Source organism: Populus trichocarpa, chromosome 3 (genome assembly GCF_000002775.5).
Source record: "Populus trichocarpa isolate Nisqually-1 chromosome 3, P.trichocarpa_v4.1, whole genome shotgun sequence".
Taxonomy (NCBI): domain Eukaryota; kingdom Viridiplantae; phylum Streptophyta; class Magnoliopsida; order Malpighiales; family Salicaceae; genus Populus; species Populus trichocarpa.
This window is the reverse complement of record NC_037287.2, coordinates 11,568,258-11,596,252: the sequence shown is the minus strand read 5'-3', so window position 1 is coordinate 11,596,252 and position 27,995 is coordinate 11,568,258. Positions and strand designations below refer to the sequence as shown.

General features: G+C 34.2%; 3 protein-coding genes and 1 long non-coding RNA gene across 14 annotated transcripts; 1 reads left to right on the top strand and 3 right to left on the bottom strand.

Moving 5' to 3' along the window:
* Positions 1-4,952: 4,952 nt before the first annotated feature.
* LOC18096947 (uncharacterized) lies at positions 4,953-8,824 on the bottom strand. 2 transcript variants are annotated; one of them, XM_006385564.3, is made up of 7 exons: positions 8,546-8,824; positions 7,841-7,967; positions 6,964-7,043; positions 6,783-6,861; positions 6,594-6,703; positions 5,585-5,649; positions 4,953-5,411 (listed from the first exon to the last, which is right to left on the bottom strand). In XM_006385564.3, the coding sequence occupies exons 1-7, from the start codon at positions 8,681-8,683 to the stop codon at positions 5,318-5,320; spliced, it is 693 nt and encodes a 230-aa protein (XP_006385626.1). In that variant the 5' UTR covers positions 8,684-8,824; the 3' UTR covers positions 4,953-5,317. The 2 variants fall into 2 exon arrangements, with proteins under 2 accessions (XP_006385626.1, XP_024452637.1); XM_024596869.2 differs by having other exon boundaries at positions 8,623-8,810.
* Positions 8,825-9,975: 1,151 nt separating this feature from the next.
* Positions 9,976-11,311, top strand: LOC18096946 (glycine cleavage system H protein 3, mitochondrial). The gene is made up of 4 exons (XM_006385563.3): positions 9,976-10,183; positions 10,291-10,379; positions 10,709-10,879; positions 10,998-11,311. The coding sequence occupies exons 1-4, from the start codon at positions 10,072-10,074 to the stop codon at positions 11,121-11,123; spliced, it is 498 nt and encodes a 165-aa protein (XP_006385625.1). The 5' UTR covers positions 9,976-10,071; the 3' UTR covers positions 11,124-11,311.
* Positions 11,312-13,221: 1,910 nt separating this feature from the next.
* Positions 13,222-17,319, bottom strand: LOC18096945 (uncharacterized). 10 transcript variants are annotated; one of them, XR_002981103.2, is made up of 4 exons: positions 17,119-17,309; positions 15,092-16,227; positions 14,603-14,650; positions 13,222-14,502 (listed from the first exon to the last, which is right to left on the bottom strand). It is a non-coding gene; the product is annotated as an uncharacterized LOC18096945 (long non-coding RNA). The 10 variants fall into 10 exon arrangements; XR_008058861.1 differs by having other exon boundaries at positions 13,222-14,650; positions 15,092-15,218; positions 15,327-16,227; positions 17,119-17,306; XR_002981106.2 differs by having other exon boundaries at positions 13,222-13,496; positions 13,590-16,227; positions 17,119-17,319.
* Positions 17,320-19,334: 2,015 nt separating this feature from the next.
* On the bottom strand, positions 19,335-26,372 carry LOC18096942 (serine/threonine-protein kinase BSK2). Its single transcript, XM_024596819.2, has 10 exons — positions 25,959-26,372; positions 25,482-25,705; positions 24,906-25,041; positions 24,063-24,196; positions 23,776-23,881; positions 22,800-22,885; positions 22,005-22,193; positions 21,715-21,873; positions 20,525-20,638; positions 19,335-19,822 (listed from the first exon to the last, which is right to left on the bottom strand). Exons 1-10 carry the CDS (start codon positions 26,023-26,025, stop codon positions 19,571-19,573), a joined length of 1,467 nt encoding a protein of 488 aa, XP_024452587.1. The 5' UTR covers positions 26,026-26,372; the 3' UTR covers positions 19,335-19,570.
* Positions 26,373-27,995: the final 1,623 nt, after the last annotated feature.

The window sequence follows — 27,995 nt, the reverse complement described above, 5'->3', positions numbered from 1 at the left end:
TTTTTGAACTAATTTGGGGATTTTTGAGGTTTAGGGGATTAGTTTCTTGGGCTAATATGGGTTTTTTTTTAAATGAAAATGGGTTAAAAATTTGGTTTCTAGGTCAAAAACATCATTGCCTTGATTTTCTAGCCACCTCTTTGATGACTACATTTCAGGCTTGCAAACAACATATTGTCTACTTCTTTGGTTTTTTTAAAAAAATAAATTAGGTGCTCGGGGAAAGATATTAGATTATGGTTAAGGAGATATATTTTTTACAATTTGATTTTGTATTTTTTTAATCAATTTGGGGATTTTTAGGGTTGAAGGATTGGTTTATTAGGGTAATATAGGTGTTTTTAGATGAAAATAGTTTGAAAATTAGATTTTTAGATAAAAAAACATCATTGCCCTGGTTTTCTAGCTCCCTTTGTGGCAGCTAGATTACAAGCTAGTAGACAACGTATTATCTATTTCTTTGTTTTTTTTCAAAAAAAAATTAGACAGTTGACGCATCGCTCGTTCAATTTAGAAAAGAAAAAAAAATTAAAGATCAAGGCACGCGGGTCTGGGCTAATAGATCAATATGTCAAGCCCTTTTTTTAAAAGTTCATGCTAGGCCACCCAGACTAGATAATAATAATCCAAAACATATATATATATATATTTTGGCGATCCAATATATAGTCATCTTTATCTTTATAGACAAAGTAGGCTGTCTTGAAAGTTTTTTAGCTAAGTTATAAATTTTACTAATTTTTTATATTATTTTTAGACTCATCAAGTTAATTAGTTTATATCAGTCGATCTTCTCGTAATTTGATTTGAAACCTAGTTTATACAGTTTTAAGAATAACCAACATAATTAGCTTTAATTGCACTTATGGAAAGTTCCCAACAACAATACATAAATGTTTTGCTATTTTTATATTTTTTTAATACAATCGCATTAAATTTATTAGGATTTATTTTTAGAATTGAAGCTTAATTGAGAAACAATGATTATGGTTTTTTTTTTCTGCTTAAAAACACACCAACATAACCAATATATATATATATATATATATACACACACACACACACGAACACACGAGTCCTCATCAAATCATGGCTAACAACATACTGACAAGTTCAGCCTATCAATTATATACTATACTCAGCATTTACTTTTATTAAAATAAGTTCCAATAACAACAACTGTATAATTGACATGTAACGAGAGAGAACTAGCTTCATCTATAGTAATAGTATAAATCTAAATTAGTCGCATGAATCTCCTGATGGGAAAAACAAAAACTCACGGCTAACATTAAAAAAAAAACCTTAAATATTGAACAGGCACGTAGCATAAGCCAAGCGTGCACACAAACATCTGCACGTGTGTGCATGTATAGATGTAAGGTAACATGGTGATTGAATAGTTACTGGTTTGCATTGACCTGGATTTGTGTGTGCATTAATGGAAAAATCGACAAGGACTTGTGCTCTTTCTTCTTCCAGATTTGGTTAAAGCCGATCGGCCACTTTCATAATCTCTCTCTCTCTCTCTCTGCCTTTCAACTGACACACACAGTGAAGAGAATTTAGCGTTGACGTAAATTTGAAGTATGAGTTTGAAAAAGAGAGAACGAACAAGAGGAAATGTGCTGTAAGAGCCTCAGCTGAAAAGGATTTGATGATTGAGTTGATATGTGAGAAGGACTTGCATGCCTTTTCTTCTCCACCTCAAAATGTAGACTCTGTTGAAAATGGTTTGAACTTTGTGACAACACTTTCCTTTCTGTAAGTGTCCCAGAACTGTGAATCTAAGCTCATTATTATCATTATTAGGTGCTTGAATTCGAACTTTGGATTGCAATAGCAAGTAATCTCTCATGTATAGGCTTGCGTGAAGGCCATGAAAACCTTGTCTCAGCAACGCAAAATTGATGTTAAAATGACAACCTAGCATATGACTATTTCAAGCTGGGAAAAAAGAAAATCTTTGTGCCATTTCGTGAATCAGGAGGGTTTGGCATTTATGTTGATAAGTACCAGACTCCATGGGTTGGATAGTTACCAATACCCTCTGCCGTATGCCTAAATTAATTTGCAGGCCCTCCCGGAGATATGTCTCCATCTCATTTGTGGTGGCCACCGGGACAACTGCTCTGGTTCCATTGTTTGGATGGAAAAATTCAAAATGCATGTGTCGCTTCCTAATAATGCAAGCGATGGCTTATCATTGATAAGCTTATGTAACCCCTAAAAAGAAAAAAATCAAGAGGTATACCTTAACTCATCAGGTTTTGAATTTGTTTTTTAAAAATCATCACTTTGAGTGCTATAAACTTTAAAGTTATTGAAGGTTTATATAGTTATTTATCAGGAAAAAAAAAAGAAAGAAAGAAGAAGAACAGAGTTTATAAGGAGATGCTGAGTCATTTCTGGGCTCGAGGATTAGAGAGGAGAGAAATAAATACTGACCCAGCTTGTTATTGGACCTATTGATCTCGCAGGTCCCATGGCATTTCCTATACCGAATATTGGCCCTTTCTCTCTTTTTTTCTTGCAAATGAAATAATTTTCATTTTTATTTCTTTCTTAAATGAATTAGAAATAGAGAAATTAATATCCACAATCAAGAATCAACTTCTCTTTGCAATCAATTTTTTTTATAAAAAAAATTCAATAATATATATATATATAGACACTCCTTAATATTAGTATAATACAAATATTAATTTGCCCTCCAACGACAACCCAGTTTATTGATTAGCTGGGAAAAGAAAGCATCGCAGGAAAGGTTTTAAGCGAACATTAGTAGTGTTGCAGAAGCCTTGCAATAATCTCCCTAAAAGAGGAAAATTTCTAAAAGATTTAGCAAAAGCTACTTGCCAAGACTTAGAGTATGTTTGAGAGTGTGGTTATGGTTATTTTTTAAAATGCTTTTTATGCCGAAATGTATTAAAATAATTTTTTTTTTAATTTTTTTTTTAAGATCAGCACATCAAAACGATCCAAAACATAAAAAAAGATTGAATTTTTTAGAAACTCGGGTTAGCCCGCGTTTCCAAACGCTCTCTTAAAAGATCAATGATATAGAAATGATATTTTTTTTAGGTTTATTATTGAATAACAAAACTCCATTTTTTTTAATTCTTAACATAAAATATGAAGATAAAAAATGTTTATCTTTCAACATTATTAGGTGCATAAAAGCTTTTTAAAGAGCTATTATATTTTCATCGATATTAATGATATATAAATGATATTTATCCTTCATATATAAAATATTTATCTCTCATTAAATGCTACAAGGATAAAATAACACTCCATCCTCTCCTCTTCATAAAAAAAAAACTTATAAGCTATAAATACCTCGTTAATCCTTGAGGTATCAGGGTCACAATCTCTTTATTTTCAATATTTTTAACATATATATTTTTCAGAGTTTTTCTCTGTGAAATATTATTGTATTTTTTTTCTCTAAAAATATATTTATTTAAGCATCATAGAGTCCTCAAAACTACCAAAAAGGATCTTTGGCTGATATCAGTTAGCGGTCACCTTGACTTATTAAGCACCAGGTATAGGCTACCAGTTACATTGGTCAGGAAGAATGGATCATAATGCTAGAATCAAGAAATTAACCGACTATCCAACATATGACCCTTGCTCCTAAGTTGCTTGGATATTTTGGGACATCATCACATTTCAAGTTACTTAGAAAAAATTAATCCTAGCATCTTATAGTTTATTCTGTGTTATATTTAGATGTTAGAGTTTAAAAAATCACAATTTACATAATGTATTGACATAAATTTTTGAATTTAATAAAATGATCAAATTATCCATATTATAATATATAAAAAATATAGAATTTCTCTTTTTAAACAGATTTCTCCATGTTCATATATAATTCCATTCTTTTTCTCTTGATGAACAAAGATTCTAAACCAAAATCAAAATCAAATTATTGTTTTTAAGCAATAGACCAAAAAAACCTCATAAATCTTGCAATAATCCAGCTCTTCAATTTTTTCTTCACCCCTACATATAACACAATCCACAAATCAAATATAACATAACACAAACACCACGAATCAAAACACTAATTTAGTTTCGATATGAGATTTTTGTAATCTACACAAAAATTCCAATCTCAATTTTTATTTATATTAAAAGAATTCCAGCCCATCCCCTTCCCTCCTTGCATCATCATAATCAAGGAAGGAGGATCTGAATGCAGATGGGACTCGGAAGGTACAGAAAAAGATGACTCACTAAAAAATAACTGCTAAGATGTTAAACAGAGATTTGGATAGAGAACGAGTTGTTGCTGAGGCCAAGCTGTGGGGAGAAAATTGAAGAGAAAAAGGAGACAGAGTGCTCAAGGAAGTTTTGATGGCAGTAATGGATAGTTAATGCCTCACATCATTTTTTCTTGTTGTCTAGTTTCTTGCACTTCAATCACCATCACCGAGTGAAGAGAAGCTTTGAGAATTTAAGCTTTGCTTGGACCGGCCCATGAAGTGGAAAATTTGTCAAAAGAATAACATTTTCTTTTCTCTTAAATATAAATCATTTGAATTCTTTCAAACTTCTATTTTAATTGCTTCAAGTTTGTATTGGAAAAATCATGCTAGTGATAAATAAAAAAAGTCATGACCATGTCAAATAAGAAAAAATAATTTCCATTGGATAAATACATTATTTACTCCATAATTCAAATTCTTTCTGATTATTTATTTTAATAGTCACAAAATTAAATAAAAGAGGGTTTTGAGAAAGGAAAATTTTATAGCAAGAAAGTATTTAAACTATACTAAAATAAAAAGGATATACTTATCATATATAAACAATACCAAAAAAAATAAAAAAACAATTTCCTAGTTCCTACATGGGAAGAATCCAATTCCCATTTCCTCTGGAGGGGGATAATAATTCTGGAACTCCATTTCAGCTTTTCTAAGCCCAACAGAACAAGCTAGCAACAAAAATCCCCAAATTCTTCACAGTTAAGGAGCAATAATTCCAGGATTACATTGCTTTTCATTTTCTATCTAACCCTCCAATTCTGGACGTGTTCCATTCACATTCATCTCACACAGGTATATTTGCTTTAATGAGACAAATGATGTTTTCATCAGTTTCTACGAGTAGGGAAAAAAAAAAAGCAGTTTAAAATCTTACGGCGAGAAACATAGTGAAGGAAAAATGTGGGTGGAAATTTGTTAGTACAAGTCAAGCGACTCTCTGTGCAGATGGTATACACATACATCAAAAAGTTGTGAGTATACATTGTTACAGCATGCATGGCCTGAAAGTAGCACTGATGTAACCCGTCTAAGGTTCAAAACTGGCCGGCCCGAATGTCTCTATCCAGGCGATCTGCGTTAAGGGTCCCAGGAAGCTCCCTAAAGTCTTCATTGAAGATAGAATACGCGCTGCAATATTAAAAACCAATAAATGAGACCGGAAACACACATGGGTGAATCACATTGTTAAAAAGATGCAAGAAATAGAAGCATGGATGGACAAGCAGCAGAGTTAGAGGACACTAGAAAACAACATGGGGAATTGGACAAGCTAACTATTCCTATTAGTCTATACTCTATACCTGAGATCACCAGCTTGCCTCCGCCCAAGATTCAGAAGGATGATAACAAAGCCAGTGCCGATTATCTGAAAGTTAAGTAGCAGCAAGAAATGAGGATACATGAAATACTAATGAGAAATGAATATAGGTAATTTGTCAGAATAAAATGCAGGTTATATAGAAGATTCTACAGCACACCAAAGTTATCCATCTGCTTTCTATAACATCCTATGGTCCTCAGGGCATGACAACTGGATTTTGCTTTGCTCTTTCTATATGTTAAAGATGAGTCAAAGAAAATTTCAGGCTTGTTATGGTCATGCTATGGATAGCATTTCACAGGGTTTAAAATGCTGTTATCAAGTAACCAGTTCAACCATGCAAACATTTAATTCTGGTAGCATAGATATGGTCCAAATTCTGCAAATTTGTTTTTTCAAGAAACACTAGCATGCCATCACCAGTCCACATTTGCAATCAGCTACCATAATTTTTTTTAATGGGCATTTGCTGCGTAAGCTTTTATTAGGTTTGGAAACTTTACTAAAAGTTGAGGTTTTAAAGGAAAAATATTTATTCAATAGTGATGTCTACCTGGCAAAAACAATTTGCAGGTAAAGTCAATGCTACCTATGTAATCTACTCCAACTTTTTTTTTTCTTTTTATTGCAGCGATAAATCATAAATGAGCTTCCAAGCCAACTTATTGAATTTATTGCAGCCCACCAATTCAGCACGGGGAAGGGAAAAATATATTAATGGAACATTTTATTCATTAAATCTTATGGCAGATTATCAGAATGATTGTTTAGGTGACTTTGATGTGAGGTTTTAATGGGTTACATTGAGCAGGATTCATTCTCATTCGACTCAGGTCAAGCAAAAAGAAGGCAAAATGGCTAGCAAGAGGTCAGAGAAGATCCAGTTCAAATCCTCTTCATTTTCTTAGAAAGATCAAAGTTGCTGCTGAAAAATAAAACAGGTACCACACATTTGCAAAAAAAAGAACTCACAAAGAGAAGCAACTTACATATATTGGTCCCAGATCCCATCTGTGGGCAACAGGTGCCAAAATGAACCATAAAATAAAAACAGCCCATGCCTTCAGACTGAGAGAGAAAAGTCCCATCAAAAGGATATCTATCAATGAAATAAAATAGAATTTTATCAGAAGAATGTTGTTTTTTTACGTCAAAAGGTACTTCTACTAGATGCTCACCAGGGAGCTTTAACTTATCATGCAGAAAGAAATAAAGCCTCCTCTTCCACCGACTTGCTGATTGTGGCAGCTGAAACTTCTGGAGAGTTGAAAATTAAGAAAAACAATTTAACTAATAAGAAATTAGTATTTCTAAGAATCGCCAAAACTCAGTTCAGTAGAATTAATTATTCATTAATACCAGATCATCATCATCATCGTCAAATCCATCTCGGAGATGTTTTGCTGGCGGCTTTGGTTTGACAGCGACAATCAGGGAATCTAGAAAGTAAACAGAAAATGCCTATATCTTAGAAGAAGAACATGGAGCTTAATTAGAGAACTTCGCAGAAGCTGAACTGAACATTATCAGTAAAACTAAATCGCAGCATGGGCCCACATAATTATGTTTGTAGTTAGCATTTTTGTTATGTTGATACATTAGGCTGAGCAAAAAGTAATAACCTAAAATATACAATTGATAGCATCTTGAATCTGGTAATAGCTTTCAATTACATTAATTTCTGTCAGCAAATAAGTGTTAGCTGTTATATAGAACAAAATTTTTTCCATCAAAATCAACAGCCACATTATTTTAAACTAGGTTATCAGTTTTCAAAACCTTTGCAAAAAAAAAAACATTTGCACTTTAATACATAGTTAGGGTTTTAGTTAGTACCTTATAATCATACAATGGCAAGAGAACCCTATTATCTATTTTATAGAAAATCTTGTTGCCCTTTAAAGCAGACTCTCTTTCAATTGGTTAAAGATTGAAATTGGACAATGTTTCTGCATTTTATCTAATTTTGATATTTCTTGAACCACTTTTAGTTTCTAAAGTATCATTAGTAACATAAGAAAGATATTTAACGTCAATATAATCGGATAATGTTATGAATTTAAAAACTTCATTATCCTGTTTAAAAATACATCAGAGATTATAGCAAATTCCATCAGACCCGGAGATTTCCCCAAAGAAGAAAAATATACTGCATAATCCTATCACAGGACAGCAACAATAACAGGAACAAGCAACATATGAATGGTAATACGAACACTAAAGAAAAGACATGTACCTCCATTATTAAGCCGTATATCATCCTCATCTCTACTATCATGCAATACATTCCCGCGCAAGATAAGCCTTAAATTCTCAATTGGTAGGTGCCTATTTTCAGCAACCAACTTCCTCAAATCACGGACCTATTACAACAATGCAAGAAAATTATAAGAATTCACAATGACAAGCATCTTATTATCCTTTTCAAATTTAGATATTTTCCTTTTGTTACTATGCATATGGTCTTTAAGCAAGCAGACCATTTTGATGAGAAACAGAATTACATGAATTCAAACTAAACCTCACATTTTTCTACTTCAAGGGACATTCAATATTTTCAAACTTCATACTGCAGTGCAATAATAAATCCTCAGAAGGCAAGCCATAACATTGAACGAGAGGAAAAAAATAAATAACCATGGACCACAATGCTGCTCTAATTTATGCACTTATAATCAAGAATTTGACCGAGAAACCCTATCTTAGTAAATGGGTTTTCGAGATTTACCACAACAATATGAAGCAAGGAAGGATTAAATTAAGAATTAAATGCAAAATATTAAGTGGGCCTTTCTGTAATCCATGGTTAAGCCAATTTAGCAGCATAAAGAATCAAAATTTTATTTAACAGACAAAATTGGATAAAACAACAAACTCTAAGAAAACCCAAAAGATACAAATATGTACATAAAGAGAGCGAGGAAGAGATAAAGAGACACACTTTGATGGGAGAAGGAAGGAGGAGGCGAGATGGAGGAGAAGGGCCAATAGTTTTGACGGTGATTTCAGCCATATTACCATTATCGTCGATGTTGCTGTGATTGCTCTTTGCTTCGTCTTCTTCATTAATCTCTCCCATCAAACTCTGATCGGATCGATCGGTCTATCTCAATTTGGTTTTGATTTGGAATTAATTTTGACCCTCAATTCGATTCATGTTTGTTTTTTTCATGTATAGAATATAAAACTGGTTTTTTCTACTGTTTGCTTTCTCGAATAAAAATTAAAAAGTGACAAGGTAAAGTAAAAGATAAATATAGGATAAAAGGTAAACTATATATTTTTTAGTGTTTTATTAAATTTTTCTTGGAGTATAAAAAACCTAAAATGTTTTCTTATAGAAAAAGAATTTGGGGTTGATTTTATATAACATCTTTAACTTTGTGGATCCAAAATAACATCAACGATATATAAAAATATAATTTAATTAAAAAAATTTAAGATAATATTTTTCTTAAATATTATAATAATAATATATTGAATTGATCCGGGTTAACTCGGAATAACTTATCAAATTCAGGACCTGAGTTATGAGACTAAGATAACTCTATAAAAAGTAAATTAAAATATATTATAAATTTTAATTCTCAATCAACCCAATATTAAATTAAAAAATTTAAAAAAGTTCAATTAAAAAAACAATCTAAGTTAACTCGGTTTAACCGACTATATTTGTGGCCCGAGTTATTAGACTAGGATAATCTCATAGAAAATAAACCAAAACAAATTACAAAGTCTAATTGAAAGATAAAATTGAAGAAAAATAATTTAAAAAATAACCCGAGTCAACTGGGTTACTCACAAAGTCTACGATTTGACGTATGAGACCATAATAACCTTATAAAAATAAACTAAAATAAATTATAAAGTCTTGTTCTCACTCAATTGTTGATGGATTAATAGAAAAAAATTAATTAAAAAAAATTGAGTTAGCTAAGTTAACATATCATACCCGCGACTCGAACTAAAATAACTTGATAAAAATATTAAATTATAAAATTTAATTTTTAATAAATAATTAAATTGTTAGAAGAAGAGAACAATGAATATTTGAATATCAAACTATAAATATGATAAAAAAGAAGACATCATATCCAATAAAATTGAGAAGCCTAGAAGATCTCAGGCTAATTTTATTTATTTTTTCCTCACGGAGACTATCTCCCTCACATAAATTATTATGTGGGTGTTAAAATAACATTTGAACCATGCCATTGCCACACATTACACAAAACTTTCTCTGAACTCAGTTAATCAATCCCTCGAGTGTGGGGCTAAAGACTTGATTAGATCACAAGGCAGATTCTTCTATCACAAAAACAAATGATAAGGATGACAATAGGTCTGAGGATGAGGCTCGTGCTGCCCACCATTCATCCAGGATAAAACCTCCGACAAATATATAGACACAGCCTCTTATTTGCCAGCCAAAACACGCATAACCAAAGCAAACAAAGAAGAGATAACATGGCACTGAGGTTGTGGGCTTCTTCAACGGCCAATGCACTGAGAATCTCTGTTGCCTCCTCCACAGCTCACCTCTCTCCTTCCTACTCCCTCTCAAGATGCTTCTCTACTGGTACTCTCTTTTTATTCCTTGCATTTGTCCTTTTAAAACCTGTTTTGCAGGCTTTTTTTTTTTGTAGTGTAGGGGGGGTAACGTTAGAACACTGTTGGATTGCGCAGTTGTAGATGGGTTGAAGTATGCATCTTCACATGAGTGGGTGAAGCATGAAGGGCCGGTGGCCACTATTGGCATTACAGATCATGCTCAGGTCATCTTTTCCTTATCTCCCCTCCTCACTCATAGTTTAGTATTTCTTGCCTTCACCTGAGTTTAGTATTTCTTGTTACTTTGCTTTCTGCTTGTCTACTTTATTTTACTGCTGTTTGCTCTGTTCCTGCTGTTACCAAAGCTTGAACCCTAGCTGATAGTCTAGGATTGCACAGCACCAAACCATTCAAGGGCAAGACCAAGGGGCATTAACTACTTGGTTCTTCTTCAGGAAAATCACAATTGACTGTAATTTGATATACATATTCGTTACATAGTTTGGGAAGTCAATGGAATATCACAACAGGAAATACCGGGTACATTTTACAGGATCATCTGGGAGAAGTAGTGTTCGTAGACTTGCCAGAACCGGAAGGTGCTGTCAGCCAAGGGAAGAGCTTTGGAGCAGTGGAAAGCGTGAAAGCAACTAGTGATATCAATTCTCCAATCTCCGGCGAGATTGTTGAGGTTAATACAAAGCTTAGTGAAACTCCTGGACTGGTAAGTATAAAATCAAATCAGCCAGATTGTTTCAGCTTTACAACAAGTCCATTTCTAATTGCTGAGAGATACATTTTCTATATACGCACGTCTGACTTTGACTGTTTGTGTTATGAAGATAAATAAAAGTCCATATGAAGAGGGATGGATGATCAAGGTGAAGCCAAGCAACCCATCAGAATTACAGTCCCTACTTGGTCCAAAGGAATACACAAAATTCTGTGAGGAAGAAGAATCTCATTAGAATTTTAGTACTCTTTGCAAATGTTATTGTCTTGAACTAACCTATTCTAAGAACGTAAAAAGGTTTCATGTCCTCTGAATTCTTGTCAATTATCACAAAAAATATTTTCCAACTTTGTCCAGTATTTTCTTGTTTTTTATGTTGTAATTCTGCATGTTTCTTCTAATCGGGAACCGTTTCTTCGCTCACTTCCTCTGCTTCTTTGTTGATTGCGTTATGTTCTACCTTGGATTTTTCACGAATTTTCTGATATATATATATTTGCATGAGGATAATTAATGCTTGGTCATGCTCACATATTTTTTTTATGAAATATCAAATATTAGAATCAGAGAAAAGAATTGGTGGGAGTATTCTTCATTCTTCTACCTGATATCCTATTAAACAAAAAAGACAATTCCATATAACAGAAACATCCCAGCCAATATGAGCTAAGGTTCAATGAAGCACTGCAAGTTGCATCCATCCAACATTGAATCGCATCCCTACTCCTTCAGTCAATATTTTTCCTTGGAACTCTTCTACAGAGCTCTGGATTTTGGAAAACTCTACCCACATAAACACCCTCCTTAACAAACCAGTCAAGACAGCAGAATATTAATTTGCAGCTCCCAGGAACAAAGCAGCAGCAGAATCGCATATTTTCATTACCAATAATGCACTACATGATTTCCAGTATTTCAAGTGCAGCATTGAGAAATTACAGATGAAACCATGGATTTGAATTAGTTGCAGGATTGGCTCAATGAAAAGCATCAGAAGAAGAAGAAGATATAAAATAAAATAAAAAAACTGAAGTGTTTTGGTTTTTAATCATTGAGCCAAGAAATCTCAAATTTAAAGAAACATCGCTCAGTCTTATCAAATAGAGTAGGACAGGAAACTCTCATTGTACGTTGTTGGTTAGGGGACTTGGTGTACCATAAAAGTAGTCGGGCCAAGGTAAATGGTGAACCACAGTGCCTCCTCTGCCAGGATCCTATCCCAGATTTGAAATGTCTTGAATGGCAGAATGGGTTTTTAGTAAAACACAAAACATTGCGAGACGGCTTAGGGTGTTTGGGAGTGTGGTTGTGGTTGCTTTTCAAAGTGCTTTTCACTCAGAAAAGTATGCCAACAATATTTTTTTATTTTTTAAAAATTATTTTTGAGATCAGCACATCAAAATGATTTGAAAACATCAAAAACATATTACTTCAAAGCAAAAAAAAAAAAAAAAATTTAAATTTTTTGAAAAGTGCTTTCCAACAGCAATGCCAAACGCATGACTGAAGCCACAGGATGCATTGATATCAAAATTGACTTTTCTTTTCCAAACGATTTTTTTTTTCATTTTTTGCAAGGCATTTGTCTATGGGCCTTGCACGACACGAGGTGGATAATCTCAACCTGCATGTTGGATTAGATCGTCCTAGCCTGCACATCAAAATGCCCATTGTAGCTACGGAAAAGAAAAGGAGCATTTTATTCTAGTGTATAGAATAATAGAAGGCTGTATTTTGATTTCATGATTTGCGCGCATCATCATGGAAACTGATGATATGGATTAGAAAAAAAAGATGTAGCACGGGTTTTAGCTAAGCTTGTGCCTTGTGGGCTCGATCTAACTTCTTTCAGGTTTTTTTTGAACTCAATTTGACCATAGTCAAACTTAACCCAACATGGATTTAGTTTGACATGATAAAACCGAACTCATATGAGGCTCGGTTTGACCCAGCCAAACCAAACCTGATCGAACTCATATCAAGCTTTGTTTAACTCCTTTCAAGTTTGATTTTACCATGATTAAACCTGGCCTGATGTGGGGTTTGGTTTGACCTCATCAAACAAAACCCGATTGAGCCCACATTGGGCTTAGTTTGATACCTTTTAAGCTCAATTTGACCATGGTTAAACCTAGCCCACCTTGGGCTTGGTTTGATTGAACAATTCAGTCTTTTCCTTCTCTTTTTCTTCTTTTTTCTTTCTCCGTCTCTCTAGTTTATTATTATTCATCTCAATTACCTATATGTCGAGGAAGACATCATGCTTTACATATTACACTTTATCTATACTTATCATGAGCTATTCCTGATATTTTTTTATGAGATAAACTATATAAATAATTATATAAGGTAAAATAAAGATGAAGAATATCATTCACAATTATATACTTGTAATTACTCTCTTTACAGTTTTCTTATAACCTTTCAAATACTATATTGACTTAACTATTATAGTATCATTTTACAGGTAACACCAACATCTCGAGCCTCATTTATCTGTGAAGAGAGCCGAGGTCCAAGTGAAGTTTTAACAAGCGACATCAGAAACCATACAATCACTTCTGATTGATTGCTGAAAGATGACCACGAGTCCACCAGCATGGTTTTGCTGAAACCAGCTAGAAATGAGAGGAATTCGGGCCTACCATAAAACTGTTATACAAAAGAAAATGCAAGCGCATGAAACAGCAAAAGAACTCACTTGTAGTTAAGGAGTAAACAATGAAGGAAGATAGAAATTTCAAGGTTGTCTAGATCACCTCCAGGGCACAGCCTACTTCCTATTCCAAATGGAATATCAGAGCTAGATTTCGGTCTATGTTCCTACACAGAATCTATGTCCTGCATGCTTTTAGCACACAACATATGCGACTGAATTAAAAATGAGAACACATTCATCTAATAAGCAAGAAATGTGTCCTCCCTTGCATTCCATCTCGAAGGATTGAATTTATTCGGGTCCGGATAAATCTTCTTCTTAATATCTCCTCCTGTTCTGCCAAAACTTAAGGGAGAGGCCCATGAGATATGGGTCCTAGTTTTGTATAACAAAGTCGGATGCACAAAAAAACTCTAGTCATTTGCAAGCAGGAATTTCTACTAACAAAAGTTGAACAAGTAATTCAACAGCATACCAAATGTTAATTGGAAAATGAAAATCACTATACATATCTCCAAATTGTAAGGGACTGTGCAAGTTTAGCTTAAATAACTATATATATTCAAGAACCACTGAGATTTTCACTCACCTTTGCATGATTGAAATATTCTGGATGTTCATCTAGGAGGACAATTGCCCACATTATTGGCATGGGCAGAAGACTCATGGTCAACAATTAAGCACATAAGGATTAACTCTATGATCTCCTCCTCAAAATTTTTACCCTTTTCATCTTCAATTTCTATTAGCATATCAATCGTATCTTTGCGTCTCTCAGACTGATAGATTACCATTCTTTCTCGCCCTCCTTCCATCTAGAACAGCTTGTAGAATCCTTAACAACTTCTTCTTCGCCTGGAATGAGCACAGCAACATCAGACTGGTTCATCAAGGATTTTAGGAGAGAAGGAAACCTTATTCATTAGTTATCAGGCTGGTTCATCAAGGATAAAGCCTAAAATTCCAACAGCAGGATCAGTCAGAAGAAACGAGAAGAAGAGCTGAACACTTCTGGACAGGTGAACTTTGTACCCTACTAACTACACAGGGCATACCAGAATCACGAGTGCAAGGCGATGTTTGGATTGAGCCAGCAAAGTGACCTGGAAAACATAATAGAGATTGATCACAGTTGAAATGAGATTCAATAGCTGTATTTTTGGGGTTCTTTCCATGGAAGATGTAAAAAGCTAGAGGGGTCTAAATGATCTCAGCAAATCAAACCTAAATTCTTCACCAAGGCCAACAATCAACTATCAAAATCACACATAACGGATAAAGCTAGTGGAAATCCTACACGGTACTGGAGATTTCTCTAACCAGGCACCATATCCTGAATTCCACCTTCCTAACCCGAAAGGATACCAAGGAATATAGTAAAGTTCCAATAACTATTCGATACGCAACAGTTCTATTATCAGAACCACTGAAGTAAAAATGAACCCCCACCTTGAGACACAAAAAGACAAAGGGTAGAAAAAAGAAATTTAGCAGAAGTAAGGGATGTCGACGCGTTAGAACTTTTTATTGGCAATTAAAATTACCACAATAGTTGCTAAAAGAAATGTGGCCTTCCTGCATGGATGCTGGGCCTGACCCTTGGGTAGCATCTATATCTAACAGCTTGACAGTGTAATTCACGCAGAAAAACTGCAATGATTCAAGGAGCACCTGAAAGCATATAAGCGGCAAACAAACAATACAAAGTTAATGACACACTCTGTCCCTTCCTACAACTCTGCTCTGCAAGAGACAGCCTCATGAAATTTGTTTACTTACTGGCCAGCTTATAGTAAATCTGCCAGGTAATTGCCCAAGAATGAGAGAAAAAGCTCAAGAAAACCAGTGTCATCAAAATAGTGAGCAGGAATGGAGTGAATATTTCTGCTAAGCTAATAATCAAATCCATGTTAAGAAAAGAATTTGCAGAACTAAACTACTAAAGTAAGAAGAAAATTCCAGGAATATACATGCAGGCTCATACAACTCCTAGGAAAGTCAAGCAGCGGTTGTGCAATGTAAACCACGAGAAGCAAGTGACAACAACGCACTGTTACCAAAGTACATTTATTTTTCACATAACACACTTCCGCGGCTGTGCAATATAAACCACAAAAAGCGAGTGACAACAACAAACTGTTTCTGAAATCCATCTATTTTTTTATAGAAACACATATTCACCGTATCAAGTACTTTAATTTGTACGTAAACTCTTCTGCATATTCTTGTTCGTATTGACATCAACAGAAGCAGACAGCACAACCCGTGATTGGTTGTAAACCCACAACACAACAGTTACGACAAACTAACCTTTCACGACGCAACTTCTGATAGAAAAGGAAATGGGAAATATGCTACAACAACGTTTCAAAGCAAGTTTGGTTCTTGCTAACCCTAATGGTTTTTTCATGCCTCTGGTGATGTTGCAGTATCAGTAGACTGGCTATAAGAAATGGAAATCAGTTCGGATCTATACATTTCAGCTCCATCGCCATTCATGACCGGAAGCTTTTCCTCAACGTTGACCGCCTGAGGCACAATTTCTGAATTTGGAACCTTATCTGGTATGCAATAAGATATACCAATAAGTGACTCACGGGCCAGTTCTTGAGAAACCTTCTCACAAGCTGCTGCTTTGTTATCCATAAAATGTCTCTACTTTTTTCTCCAAGAGTTCAATCTGAAGATTTGAGCACAGGACAAAAATATTGAACCAAAAGGAAAAGAAACTCAGAGAGAGAACAAAGAAAAGGAATCAACTCTTTTTTTTATGTTTCTAAATTTAAATCAAACTTCACATGCATTGCACCTTACATTTACAATTAAAGGGTAAATATTGTTCCTCTAGTCTGACAGGAGTCAGCAGAAAAACTCAAAATTAGAGTTACATAGATGGGAGCTAGAAGCAAGGCAGGGAAGATGTACAGTACAAAAACAAATAAGATTTGAGTCAAAATCCTGCAAATGGAGCGCATCAAACTATCCTAATTTCTTTGCCTTCTGTTTTCACAACACCACCTCATCCCCACCACTATATACATCTTCTTCCCACCCTTTTCAATTCCTCAATATTTTTTGTTGTTGTTTTGTAAACACAACTTGAACATTCTTCTCGCAAAATACATTTACATTCAATTCAAAGAAAGTTATCAAACTGAATCCAGTCAAATATGAAATTTATTCCAATTACAATCAATTAAAAATATATTATAAAACATAAATTTCTATTTGCGGGAGATAAGTCATAAAACATATCTTTTCAATTACAACCAATAGATACCAAATCAACCATAAATTCTAAAGAGTCCTTTTCAATTTCATAAAACATAAATTTCTATTTGCGGGAGATAAGTCAAAGTTCGATTCTCAAGTCATTGAAATTGAAACCGTGAAGAAATATTATGTTTCTTTCTCGATCGAGTGTCGAAGAAATTGATTTCTCTCCTTTTTTATTTTCATTCCTTATTTCTCGAGAAACAAACAGAAGTTACGGAGAATCGCAACCACCAAGATCAGTAGACAAACAAATTAATTTGAAAAAAAAAGGTAAAAAATAGAAATATTAACTCACCCCTTTTTTTCGGTGTTATAGATCTAACGACTCATGTGCCTCCGTCTGGACTGCGGCCTGAGATAGCAAATCCTTTTAAACTCTCTATTATCGACAATTTTACAAAACCACCCTCTCCACCGAATATTATAAGATATTGGGGTCAAGCGTAACTGTATAAGCAGGGAGGGATTGTTGAGGACTCTGGATACTATTTCAAAGTCTACTAAAATTGTATTTTAAACTTAAAATATATAAAAATAATATATTTTTAAAAAAATTATTTTTAATATTAGTATATTAAAATAATTTAAAAACACTAAAAATATAATTTTAAATAAAAATAATTTAAATTTTATATAAATAATATTTTAACCGCGCTGTCAAATACCCCTAGCCTACTTGTTAAGTACTCCTCTACCACGTCTTTTTTGCTGTAAAGTCTTATACAAAGAGATATATAGACCCCTCCCAGTTAGGAAGGTCAAACCATATTTTTGCCTTGCCTTCCAAGTAAAGTGAAGCAATTTCCTACATTTTCTAATTCATCCGAGTGGATTATCTCCATGAAATTTAGATAACGGATAAGGCTGCATTGTACCCACCTCTATGGCCTTCATTGATCCCCATAATTTCCTCTTGATTGTGATTTTATTGTAGACGAACCACTCCTTTACTGTTAACTTGATTCCTTTCATCCCTCTCTGCTTCCTTTCCAGTAATAAATATGTGAATAGAAGCCATCAAGGTTTCCATTTGTGCATTAAGTTTATCGTTCCAGTACTAAGCTTGCTCTTTCCACCGCCTCTTGTTATCTGATATGGAATCTTGGAATTCTTGATGAAGAACTTGCATCCTATCATCCAACTGTCTTCCATGTTCATTCAAAGCTTTGACTTTGTGGTTTTCCACCATCTTTATTTAGGTCTTCTTTACTGTTGTAATTGCCTTGGATGCAAGGCTCTGATACCAGTTTGTTAAGAACTCAATCTTAACAAAGAGATTAATGTAGTGAGAAAAGGAGATTGTGAATCAGAAGAAAAGAGAGAAGAAAGTACTCTACAAAATTTATGGAAAAAGATACTTCATCATACCTACATTCCATTCCCATCACATGCCTTATTTATACAATCTTATCAACTAACTAACTAATCTTTCAACTGTCTAACTATTTTATTCTTCACTTGTTTAATGCTAAGTAACTATACTAGCAGATTTGAAAATTTGGGATCCTGAGGCTTCCGAATGTGCAAGTTTTCTATGTTTTCTTTTGATTTGAAAACTGTTCTGGAATTGGAATTTCTTATGGTAATTAAAACCATTATTTTTACGACTCACGGGTTGGAAGCTTGGGAGGCCATCAGAGCATCCATTGCTTGGAATGGTCAATCTCTAACATCAGGAAGCCGTGGCACTATTAATCTACTTCACCTTTTCTTTTACTTTTTTTACTTATTATTACTTTTCAACACAGTGAGATGATTATAACTTTCCTATTTCCTTGTATCTGCAAATTCACTGACAATAAGAGAGAGTCCAACTTCATGCATAAAAGCACACACCGAAGAAGTGTGTGATTTGAAATGGTCATTTGAAGGTGGTGTACTGGCAAGTGGAGGAAACGAAAGCTTTATATACATGTGGGAAGCTTCAAAAATGAGCTCGTTGAACTTCTTGGGTCGACTCAATGCCCAAAGCACTTGCTTGGTGTCCCTATCAATTCAATGGACTGGCCTCGGGAGGAGGCACCGGAGATGGATGCATTACGATATGGAATATAAAAGTAGGGACTTGTACTCGTAGCATTGAAACCAAAGCACTGGCGAGTTATGCTTTGTGGGATCTTTTACTTACTTATCTTGTGTGTGATTGCCTCATAAACTCCATCTGCATCATGAGTATTCAATTAAGGATTGGGTGTTTGTTCAGGTGTGTGCTGGTGGGTTGGGAAATTGAGTCTGGACATCTGATAGGACTTTATAGAGGCAATCAGTTTTGACACTGTTTATTCAGGAAACGCTCGAGTTTTAAGTTGTTGATATTGCTTGCTTGTTTCTTTATCTTTGTTCATTTTTTTCTTCTTAAAAAGCTCCATGTAAATAGCTTGATGTGTCAGCTTAGTCTCTTTATTTTATTATAGCGGGCCGTTGCCCACGACATATCGGCTATGAACCAACAAGGAAGAAAACTAGCTAAATTCTGAGCATAATGACCCTTTACTGAACCAACAAAATCCATTGGCAACTTCCTATGCTTTATAAATCAACTCAGTACAGTTTAAGCGTTATGTTATGGGATTGTGTTGTGCAAAACCAGTAACTGCGTGCTAAAACACAGTATTCGATAGAATTCACGAACACAAATACCACAGTACATTCTCCTAAGTGTTACTTGTTGTCTATTCTAGTTATTGTTTACATAGCAGTAGCATAGACCAGATATCACAGAGACTTGGGACCTTTAACCATGAGGTCTAAAATTTGTATCTACTCTGCCACTTCACTTCGAGGACTGCCCCATCATTAAGCATGTCTTTAGCATCAGTTTCCATTCCAAGCTTTGAGAGTGCAAGAGCCTGCAAGTAGAATGCAGTTGGCCACTCTGGTATGCACACTTGAGCCTGCATGGCATCCCTCAGTGCGAGTTCTGCTTGGCCATTCATCAAGCAGGAGAAGGCTCTCCTTGCAAAGACAGTTGCAGAAGGAATTGACATCAGATTTACCAACTGTTTCATGGAAAGGATATGTTAGACAATCAACCAGGGACAGACAATCTGCAGACTACAAGACTGCTTTATCCACGGCACCATAACTATAGGTTTCGCTTTTTTAATCTGAGCAAGATAATTTTATTTGTAATAATTCACGAACAGTCTTAAAAATAAAAAAACACTGTACCACCTAATATTTTGGTGCCCTGGTGGGTTATTATTAGTTCACCACTGAACAGAAGAGCACTATATCAGTATTACATGCAAGAAGAATTTCAATTATTTGAGGAAAGAATAACTTCGTTACCATTAGATCATCAGCTTTACTAAAATATCATATTAAACCATTCACATATGAGACAAAAGAATTGCAATGACAGAATTTTCGACATGCAGAAAGCAATGGAATGAAAATTATTGTACGGATTTTTTTCCTATTAACTTTGAACACCACAAGCATCATCTACCAATTACAGTGTTCAAGTTGTGAAATGCTAATAATCAGTTACTTTGCAAATTGTGCTAAATAATCTTAACACTGGTTTTTCTCTGTATATGCACATAGACATAATAGTCCATTTGTCTGCTTATTAATGAAGGATTCACCATCTCCAAGATAGCCCATGCAGAGCCAACAAAACATTAATCAATGGATTCCGAATTTCTTTCTTTGGGACAACATATATAACTATGACACATGGGGAGAAATACACCTACCTTTGAATAATATTCAATTGCATTATTGAAATCACTGTCCCTGAATGCAATATCCCCAAACTTCTTGGTGTTCAATATATCTTGCACTTGCTGTGTCCATTCTTGAAATGAAAGCTACGAACAAAAGGTCAACTTTTTCAGAACATTGCAAGAACAGGATCAAGATATCATACTGGACCAACATATCTCCCAGTATTTGTGTTGTGTCAGCAAAATGATTTGTCTGATTGTCAATTATTGTTACATTGCTCACATGGGAAGGATACATGGTGTAGATTGTTAGTTTATGGTGGAGATTCTTAAGTATATTTTGTGGGTTTCGGGAGGACGAAAGATTGTCACTCGTCATGGTTTTCTGTCATTTGTGCTGCTCTATGGCATACCTGGTTGTAGAGGAATGCATGAACTTTTAAAAACCAATACACTTTAAGACAATTGTTGTGGGAAAAATGGTTTTCCTTCCTACTTTATGGTGTCATGATTCAGGTGGTTTTAGGGGAGTTTCCTTAGATATTAATGCAATTGTTTTGACATTCCATTTTCATCCTTTCTTGGTAGGAAGACTTGATTCTCCCATCAAACTTTTGCAATTGTTTTCTATATTAATGCATTTTTCTCTTACCCAAAAAAAGAAAACAAAAGTCAGAAACTCTTTAAAGAACAGAGTAAGGACATACCAATAAATTAATAATAAAGATTAGAGCTTCCTCACTATGTTCTGCTGGTATGCTTACCTTTTTCTCATCGCCATCCTTCTCCAGCTAGCTCTCCTTCTTAACAATTTTGTTTTTCTAATTATGATATAAAAGCAATTATGGTGTTACATGTCCATTGCTAATTTATCCACACAGACCATCCACACAATTTCACAAACATGGTTTTAAATTTAACATTATTCAATGACATTTAACATATGGAACTGTTGTGGTAAAGTATCCAATACCAACATGGCTTGCCCCAAGTGTTTCTAGTGCTGCTAAGGTTAGGCATCAACAAGAAATGAAAAAGTTCTGGTACTTCAAATTTTGATTTTAGCATTACATGATCTGTCTTGTAAGCTAAATCTATAGTCCCGTCATTTGGGATTAACACTTTCATTGTTCAGCACATCTTCTGATTTGATGACAACCATGTTTTCTAGTTAACAGAGCCAGGCAATTAAAGTCCAGAGAACATAGAGTTCAACATACCTCATTTTCTGCGCCCTCTTCATCTTTGTAACCAGTTTTAAGCAAAATATCATGTACAGCAGTAAGATCCATCCTGGCACAAGCCTTCCCAATTGGAGAAAGAATGGTTGGCAGAGTAACTGTATCTTTAGACAAGCCCATGAGAATGTAAGATGCAACCTAAACAGCACATGAAACAGTCAGAAAATGTAGACAAGAAAAACACAGTGCTGAATATTACTCAACAGAAGCTGAAAAACAATAAAAGCATCGAATTTTTGCAGCTTTAATTAAGATTACAATTTTTTCACCTCTTTCTGTTTTTGAAGTGGTGCAACTGCTGCGAGGAGAAACTTGGGATCAGGCCGATCCCTAGCCTCAGATTGAAGACATTTTGAAGCAAGTTCCACCAAATTAGTAGCATCATCGCTGGCATACTGCCCCTCCAACGATGAATCCATCAACATCAGAACATTTTTTCCCCTTATTATGTCTAGGGCCTGCAGATGTTACCATCCATTCAGCAAGGTTTATATTATGGAAATGGAATTGAATATGATTTTGTCGAACATGATGCATGTTGAGATTTTTTCACCCAATGGTCAACAAATATCAATTAGATTTATAATAATAATAATAATAATAATAATAATAATAATAATAATAATAAAGAACATATCGTAACAACCAAAAACTCAGAGATCCTCCAGTTTTCAGAACTTGGCTAGAAAATAAAAACAGAAAATTAATTAAACAATATAAAAATTAACCAAGTGAAGTACATGAGAACACAGTGTGAATGGAACCATTTACCATGTTCTTATAGTCTCGATGATCTGCTTATCAGTTGCACCATACAATCAATAGAAAGAGACGAAATGCAAGGAAACACACAGAAGTATACAAGCAAAACCGGAACCACATGGAATGTACAGCAATCTGCATACATAAGCAAGTCTATAGCACATGCAGTGGCACCTCCACTCCTGTGATCATGCAACCTTAGATATGCAGCTCTAATTTACTAATTTCAAATGGATTACAGGAAAAAAAGGTATAGTAAATCCCAACATTCTTAAGTTTTTATTCAATGAGAGGCAACATACACGGCTAGGAGGAATGTGCTTTCCACTCAAAAGATCCAATAGAACAGTTCCATAACTGTAGATCACGCTCTCTGGAATGACTCTGCCTGCAGAGTACAACGCCAATCAAGTTTAGGGCACGTGGGTTCTAAAAAATCTCTATAAAATTAAGCATATCTACCATTGTAGTCAAATATGTCATGTCACTATCATGTATTAATTGCGTAGTGCAATACCACTAAGAAGATGCTGTATTTGCACATGTACCTTCGCTCACACAAGAAACTTATTTTTGAAATGAAAATCTGATTACTTTCCATTACTCCATTATTTCAAATATACAATAATTGAATTTTTTTTCATGAGTAATTTTCTCACAAATTGGCATGGCCTCTTGCAGCCATTTCTCAAATGATAATTTCCTGCCCTATGATCAGAGACCAGGGATCTTTGAATCTGAGCGATGGATTAAGACTCAATGTTGAATTTATATGCCATCTCACAAGCTAGTCAGAGTCATGAATATGATCTACACAGTCTCTTCTGATATGTTCCATTGCACACTGAACTGACTAAAAAACTTGAGTTACCAAAAAATGAATAGTACATAACCGTACTTATATAAAATTCTACATATCGTACTTATATAAAATTCTCGAATGATGAAATTAATAGTATATATGCTACAGTGAAAAGCCAGAAAAATACATTGTGTTTATTTGAAATCTTGTGATAAATTCTTCAAATCATCATCCAACTCTATACACATACCAATTGCCTTTAAATAAAACCTAGAGTACAAAAATTTGAATAGGTTAGGCACATGCTGTTTATCTTATAATTAGCTGCTGTAAAATAATGCTTTGAGTGTACAAGATAAAGTATAAACAACGTAGAAATTCCTGAACATGCAATGATATTAGTGAATTAGGCAAATTCTTCTCATTAAATTTCATTGAAATATCAAAAATGGTTATATTGTAAAATACACATATACCTGTCCGCAAGAACTCAGGTGGAGTGTAAGCCAAATTTGTACTGTAGCTTTTTCCATCTCTACTATTTTTCATAAGGCCAAAACTCGACAAACATGGGTCACCATCCTGAAAGGAGCCACAAATTAGATCTAACCAAACAAAGATTAAGAGAGTGGGCCATTTTTCTGAAAACAGCATCTAAGAAACAGTACATACAAGTGGTCGTATCAAGAGACCAGGGCACAAGCCACATTAATTCCACATTGTATGATGTTACCATACTCATAGTAATGAGTTGCATATATACCTCATCAAAAAGAATTCTGTATGCATTCAAATCGTGATAGATCTTCCGGTTCTCTGTATTACAATAATCAAGTGCTTGTGCAATGTAATGGGCAACTCTAACGCGCATTTCCCATGCCAGTGGCTGCTTGTCCCCTGTAAATAAATAAAAACAATTACAAAAAGCCATTAACATGAAAAAAGAAAGCACCCATTAAGATGAGAAATGAAAACAAACATCAAATACAAATACATAAAAACGTGAGCATATATCAACAGATAGATCAGCAGCAACTACAATATCTCCCAATATTCCTTAAGGCATTCTCAACAATATAATGGAAGGCCCACTAAAAACCACTTATTTACAGATACAAGCTGATATTCATAGTCTAAAACAGAACTTAACAAGAAAACAAAAGTAGGTAAGTAATGGATGCCTACCACTCTCAAATACAGTATCAGAATCTTGCCCTTAGGTAACAGAAGTACAAAGTAATGGAATTTGGGCATTTCATGGCATATTAAAACTTCTGATTCTTTTGAGTAGTAAATCTTGAAAATTCTGGATAAGGAATAATCTCAAAACAATAGCTTCGGCATACAAGCACAAATCAAATATAACAGCATGTTCAAAACATATCACAACCAAAATGTTTTATCCTCCATTGGCACTGGAGAGCCTATTGAGAAAATTCTTAAATGATCGCACAAATCAGTAATGAGGCAGTTTATTAGATGATCATACTCTTAAATTAAACACTAACGAACCTTCTCATTAGGCTCAAAACAACCATGATTTAGCAAGAAGAAACCGTGAAACATTTCTTAGAATGAAACTTAAATAAAGGGCATTGAATAGTACAGTGGAAGAGGTGCTTGGAAAGGGTATCATTGGGCATGTACTCCGCTACCAACAATCTTTCATCACCTTCATTACAGCAACCAATCAGATTTACCAGTCTCCTGTGCCTCAACTTCCCCACCCCTGCCGCTTCCACCTGACCAGCCAAGGAATTTCCATCGCAATCATACTCGATTATGAATTAGCCAGGAACCATAAACAGCATTTTGGATATGTTAAGAAAAACAAAAGACTATAAGAGAATTTTCAACCGAATTGGAAAAGAACTAGTGTGTTTGGTTTCTAAGAAAATGTAGGGCCTTTGACACTCCAGCTGGAGCATCCATCTCCAAAAGAAAAAGAAAAAAAAAACCCTTACTCGTCAATAACCCATTTGAATTTCTACTCCGCTTCTTTATTAGTCCAAACAACTACTTCATTACATAATCTAAATCCGACGAGGCTCTTAATTTTCAAATTAAAAGAAAAAAAGGCACAAGCTAAACCCACATTCCTATTCCTTATTCCAAATTACTATTGCTACTTGATTTTCTTTCTTCTCGTTTTGTCAACAACAGACAGAAAATGGAGACTCACCACAAACTGTTGAGCATCAGGCCATGCCAGTTTAGAGAACCTTTTAACAGCCACCAAATGATTGTTGTCAAGAATACCCCTATAAACAACATTAGGCGCTTTCTCACCACTCTCAGAGACGATAAAATCTGGGCAAAACCCATTTGTGGCCTTTCTTAGCTCGCTCAAACTATACTCTTTGAATGCTGGCACTTGTTGGACTTGACCACCCTCATCCCCATTTTCTTCAAAGAAAAAAGAAACAACAACCAAATCCCATCAATAATTTAAAAGTATGCACTAGAAAGAAAGAAGAAGAAAAAAAGGCAAATGCAAGCAACACTAGCTAATTAATAGAAAAAACAAATCATAAAAAAAGAAGAAAAAAACACATTAATGACAATGCTGGAGATACCAAACAGAAACGGAAAGAAAGAAAAGAAAACAACCCAGATAGAGAGAGGGGGGAGAGAGAGAGAGAGAGATAGAGAGAGAAACCTGAGTGAAGCTTAGAGAGGTCGTCGGGGGAGGGAAGGTGGATGGTTCGAGAATAAAAGCAACCCATTGGCCTTGTAATATTTCACATACAAAACAAAGAAGAAGAAGCAGCAGCAGCAGCAGCAGCAGCAGCAGCAGCAGCACAAGAGAGGGTGAAGAGGGTGGGAATTAATGATGCAGCTAGCTGGTTTTCTTTTCTTTAGTTTTTGGCAGAGGAGGGAGCCAGAGAGAGGGGCACTGAAAAAGGCAAGGCAGTGAGTGTAGAAGGACGTCAAAAGTAAATCTGTGAAGAGGGACAAGTACTAGATTTATTGAGTTATAGAGTACAGAGGAGAGAGGTGTGGTTGGTCCGGCCACCATGATGATGATAGTTACGTCATCACATACATCCACGTTAAAGGACACCTTTCACAAAACCAAAAAAGTTTTCTTTTCCGCTCCATTGATTGCAGTCAACATATCAAGACAGAGAGTCTTCGGGGTCCTTTTTCCCTTGGGCCAGAATCTAGGCTCGTATTGGTATTGATTTTGGATGTATGGTTGTGTTGTTTTTTTAAATGATATTTATTTAAAAATATATTAAAATAATATTTTTTTTATTTTTAAAAAATTATTTTTAATATTAGCGTATCAAAATGATATAAAAATACATAAAAAATATTAATTTAAAATAAATAAATAAAATTTAAATTTTTTCAAAACCGTTTTTAAAATGTAAAAACAAACAGGTGTGGCTTTAGTTGTTGTGGTTTAAAAAAACTAGTTTAAAATAATTAATTTTTATGGTTGGTTTTATAAAATAAGTATTTTTATTAAAATTTTGTTTCACACTGTTGTAGAATAAAAAGTAGTTTAAAAATATTTGGTTAAAACTGGTTTTAAAAATGATATTGATAATAAAATAACTAAAAAATACATGTAGTTTTGAATTATATTATTATGTATCAGATTATTAACACATCAAAAATACAACAATGTGATATTAAGGTTCTACTTTTATTGTCTCATTAAATTAGTTGCAATCTTATCACTAAATAATTCATTCGGCCTTTGGTATCCATAGCTTTGCGAACGTGGTATAATATCAGTTAAAAAATCATCGAAAATAAAATTGAGATGATGATCAAATTCTACAAATGTTATATTTTCCTGCAACTTCCTTCCTATGTAATTAAATATTGTAGTTGATGTCACTACAATTTGAACTTGTTGTATAAACAAGTGAACATGTTTTGCAAAATTTTCTATTTTTTCTACATTCTAAATGTACATTCTATCACATCGCGATACACAATGAATCAAAACTCGCCACTTAACAAAGAGGGTTTTAAGATTTATTAGGATAACAATTATAACACATGTTAACAACAAACTTAAATTTAAATATTAAAATTCATGTTGAGTTTGTACTATACTAAATATAAAAAGAATAATATTAATACTTTACATTTAAAAAGTGCTTGAATATAAAATAAAAATATATTATTTATGTTTTCTCTTTATTTAGAAAACCGTTAAAAAATTGTATTGAAAAATTATGGAATGTGTTTTCCAAACTCATTATAAAGGTATTTAGATAGAAAAATATTTTATTAAATATAATATTCCAATTTTTCCCTTTTATCCTTTAGTTTTACCAAAAAAAAGAAGAAAAAGAACAGCTCCTAAAAATCCGAAAAAACAAGATGTCAAATGCTTCTATTATATATTGTAGAGTTATTATAGGCAATAAGAAATGAAGAATTTTGCACAAGGCAACAATTAAATCCTAATTTTTTTTTTTTACCGTATGAGAATATCTATCTATGCTCCAGGAGTCCATTGGATCAAAGTTTTTTTTAGAGGTGATCATTTTCGGTTTGGCTCGGTTTTTTTTAAAAAAAATAACTAAACTGATTTTTTTTAAAAACTGAAACCGGTTCAAACCGACCGGTTTCGATTCGGTTCGGTTTTTAGAAAAAAAACTAGTTCAAACTGGTTTGGCTCGGTTTTGGCTCGGTTTTTTCCAGTTTGGTTCTCGGTTTGACTTAGTTTTTT

What these genes read in the sequence shown, in the direction of transcription:
- LOC18096947 (XM_006385564.3), bottom strand. Translation starts at nt 8,683, where the DNA reads ATGGGAGAGATTAATGAAGAAGACGAAGCAAAGAGCAATCACAGCAAC. An exon ending in TATACGGCTTAATAATGGAG is followed by an intron (nt 7,044 to 7,840) that starts GTACATGTCTTT and finishes TTTACTTTCTAG; the next exon opens with ATTCCCTGATTGTCGCTGTC. An exon ending in ACGATGATGATGATGATCTG is followed by an intron (nt 6,862 to 6,963) that starts GTATTAATGAAT and finishes TCAACTCTCCAG; the next exon opens with AAGTTTCAGCTGCCACAATC.
- LOC18096942 (XM_024596819.2), bottom strand. Translation starts at nt 26,025, where the DNA reads ATGGGTTGCTTTTATTCTCGAACCATCCACCTTCCCTCCCCCGACGAC. An exon ending in TTCCAAGCACCTCTTCCACT is followed by an intron (nt 24,197 to 24,905) that starts GTACTATTCAAT and finishes ATTTATTTACAG; the next exon opens with GGGACAAGCAGCCACTGGCA. An exon ending in ACAGAATTCTTTTTGATGAG is followed by an intron (nt 23,882 to 24,062) that starts GTATATATGCAA and finishes GGCTCCTTTCAG; the next exon opens with GATGGTGACCCATGTTTGTC.
- LOC18096946 (XM_006385563.3), top strand. Translation starts at nt 10,072, where the DNA reads ATGGCACTGAGGTTGTGGGCTTCTTCAACGGCCAATGCACTGAGAATC. An exon ending in CTCAAGATGCTTCTCTACTG is followed by an intron (nt 10,184 to 10,290) that starts GTACTCTCTTTT and finishes TGGATTGCGCAG; the next exon opens with TTGTAGATGGGTTGAAGTAT. An exon ending in TTAGTGAAACTCCTGGACTG is followed by an intron (nt 10,880 to 10,997) that starts GTAAGTATAAAA and finishes TGTGTTATGAAG; the next exon opens with ATAAATAAAAGTCCATATGA.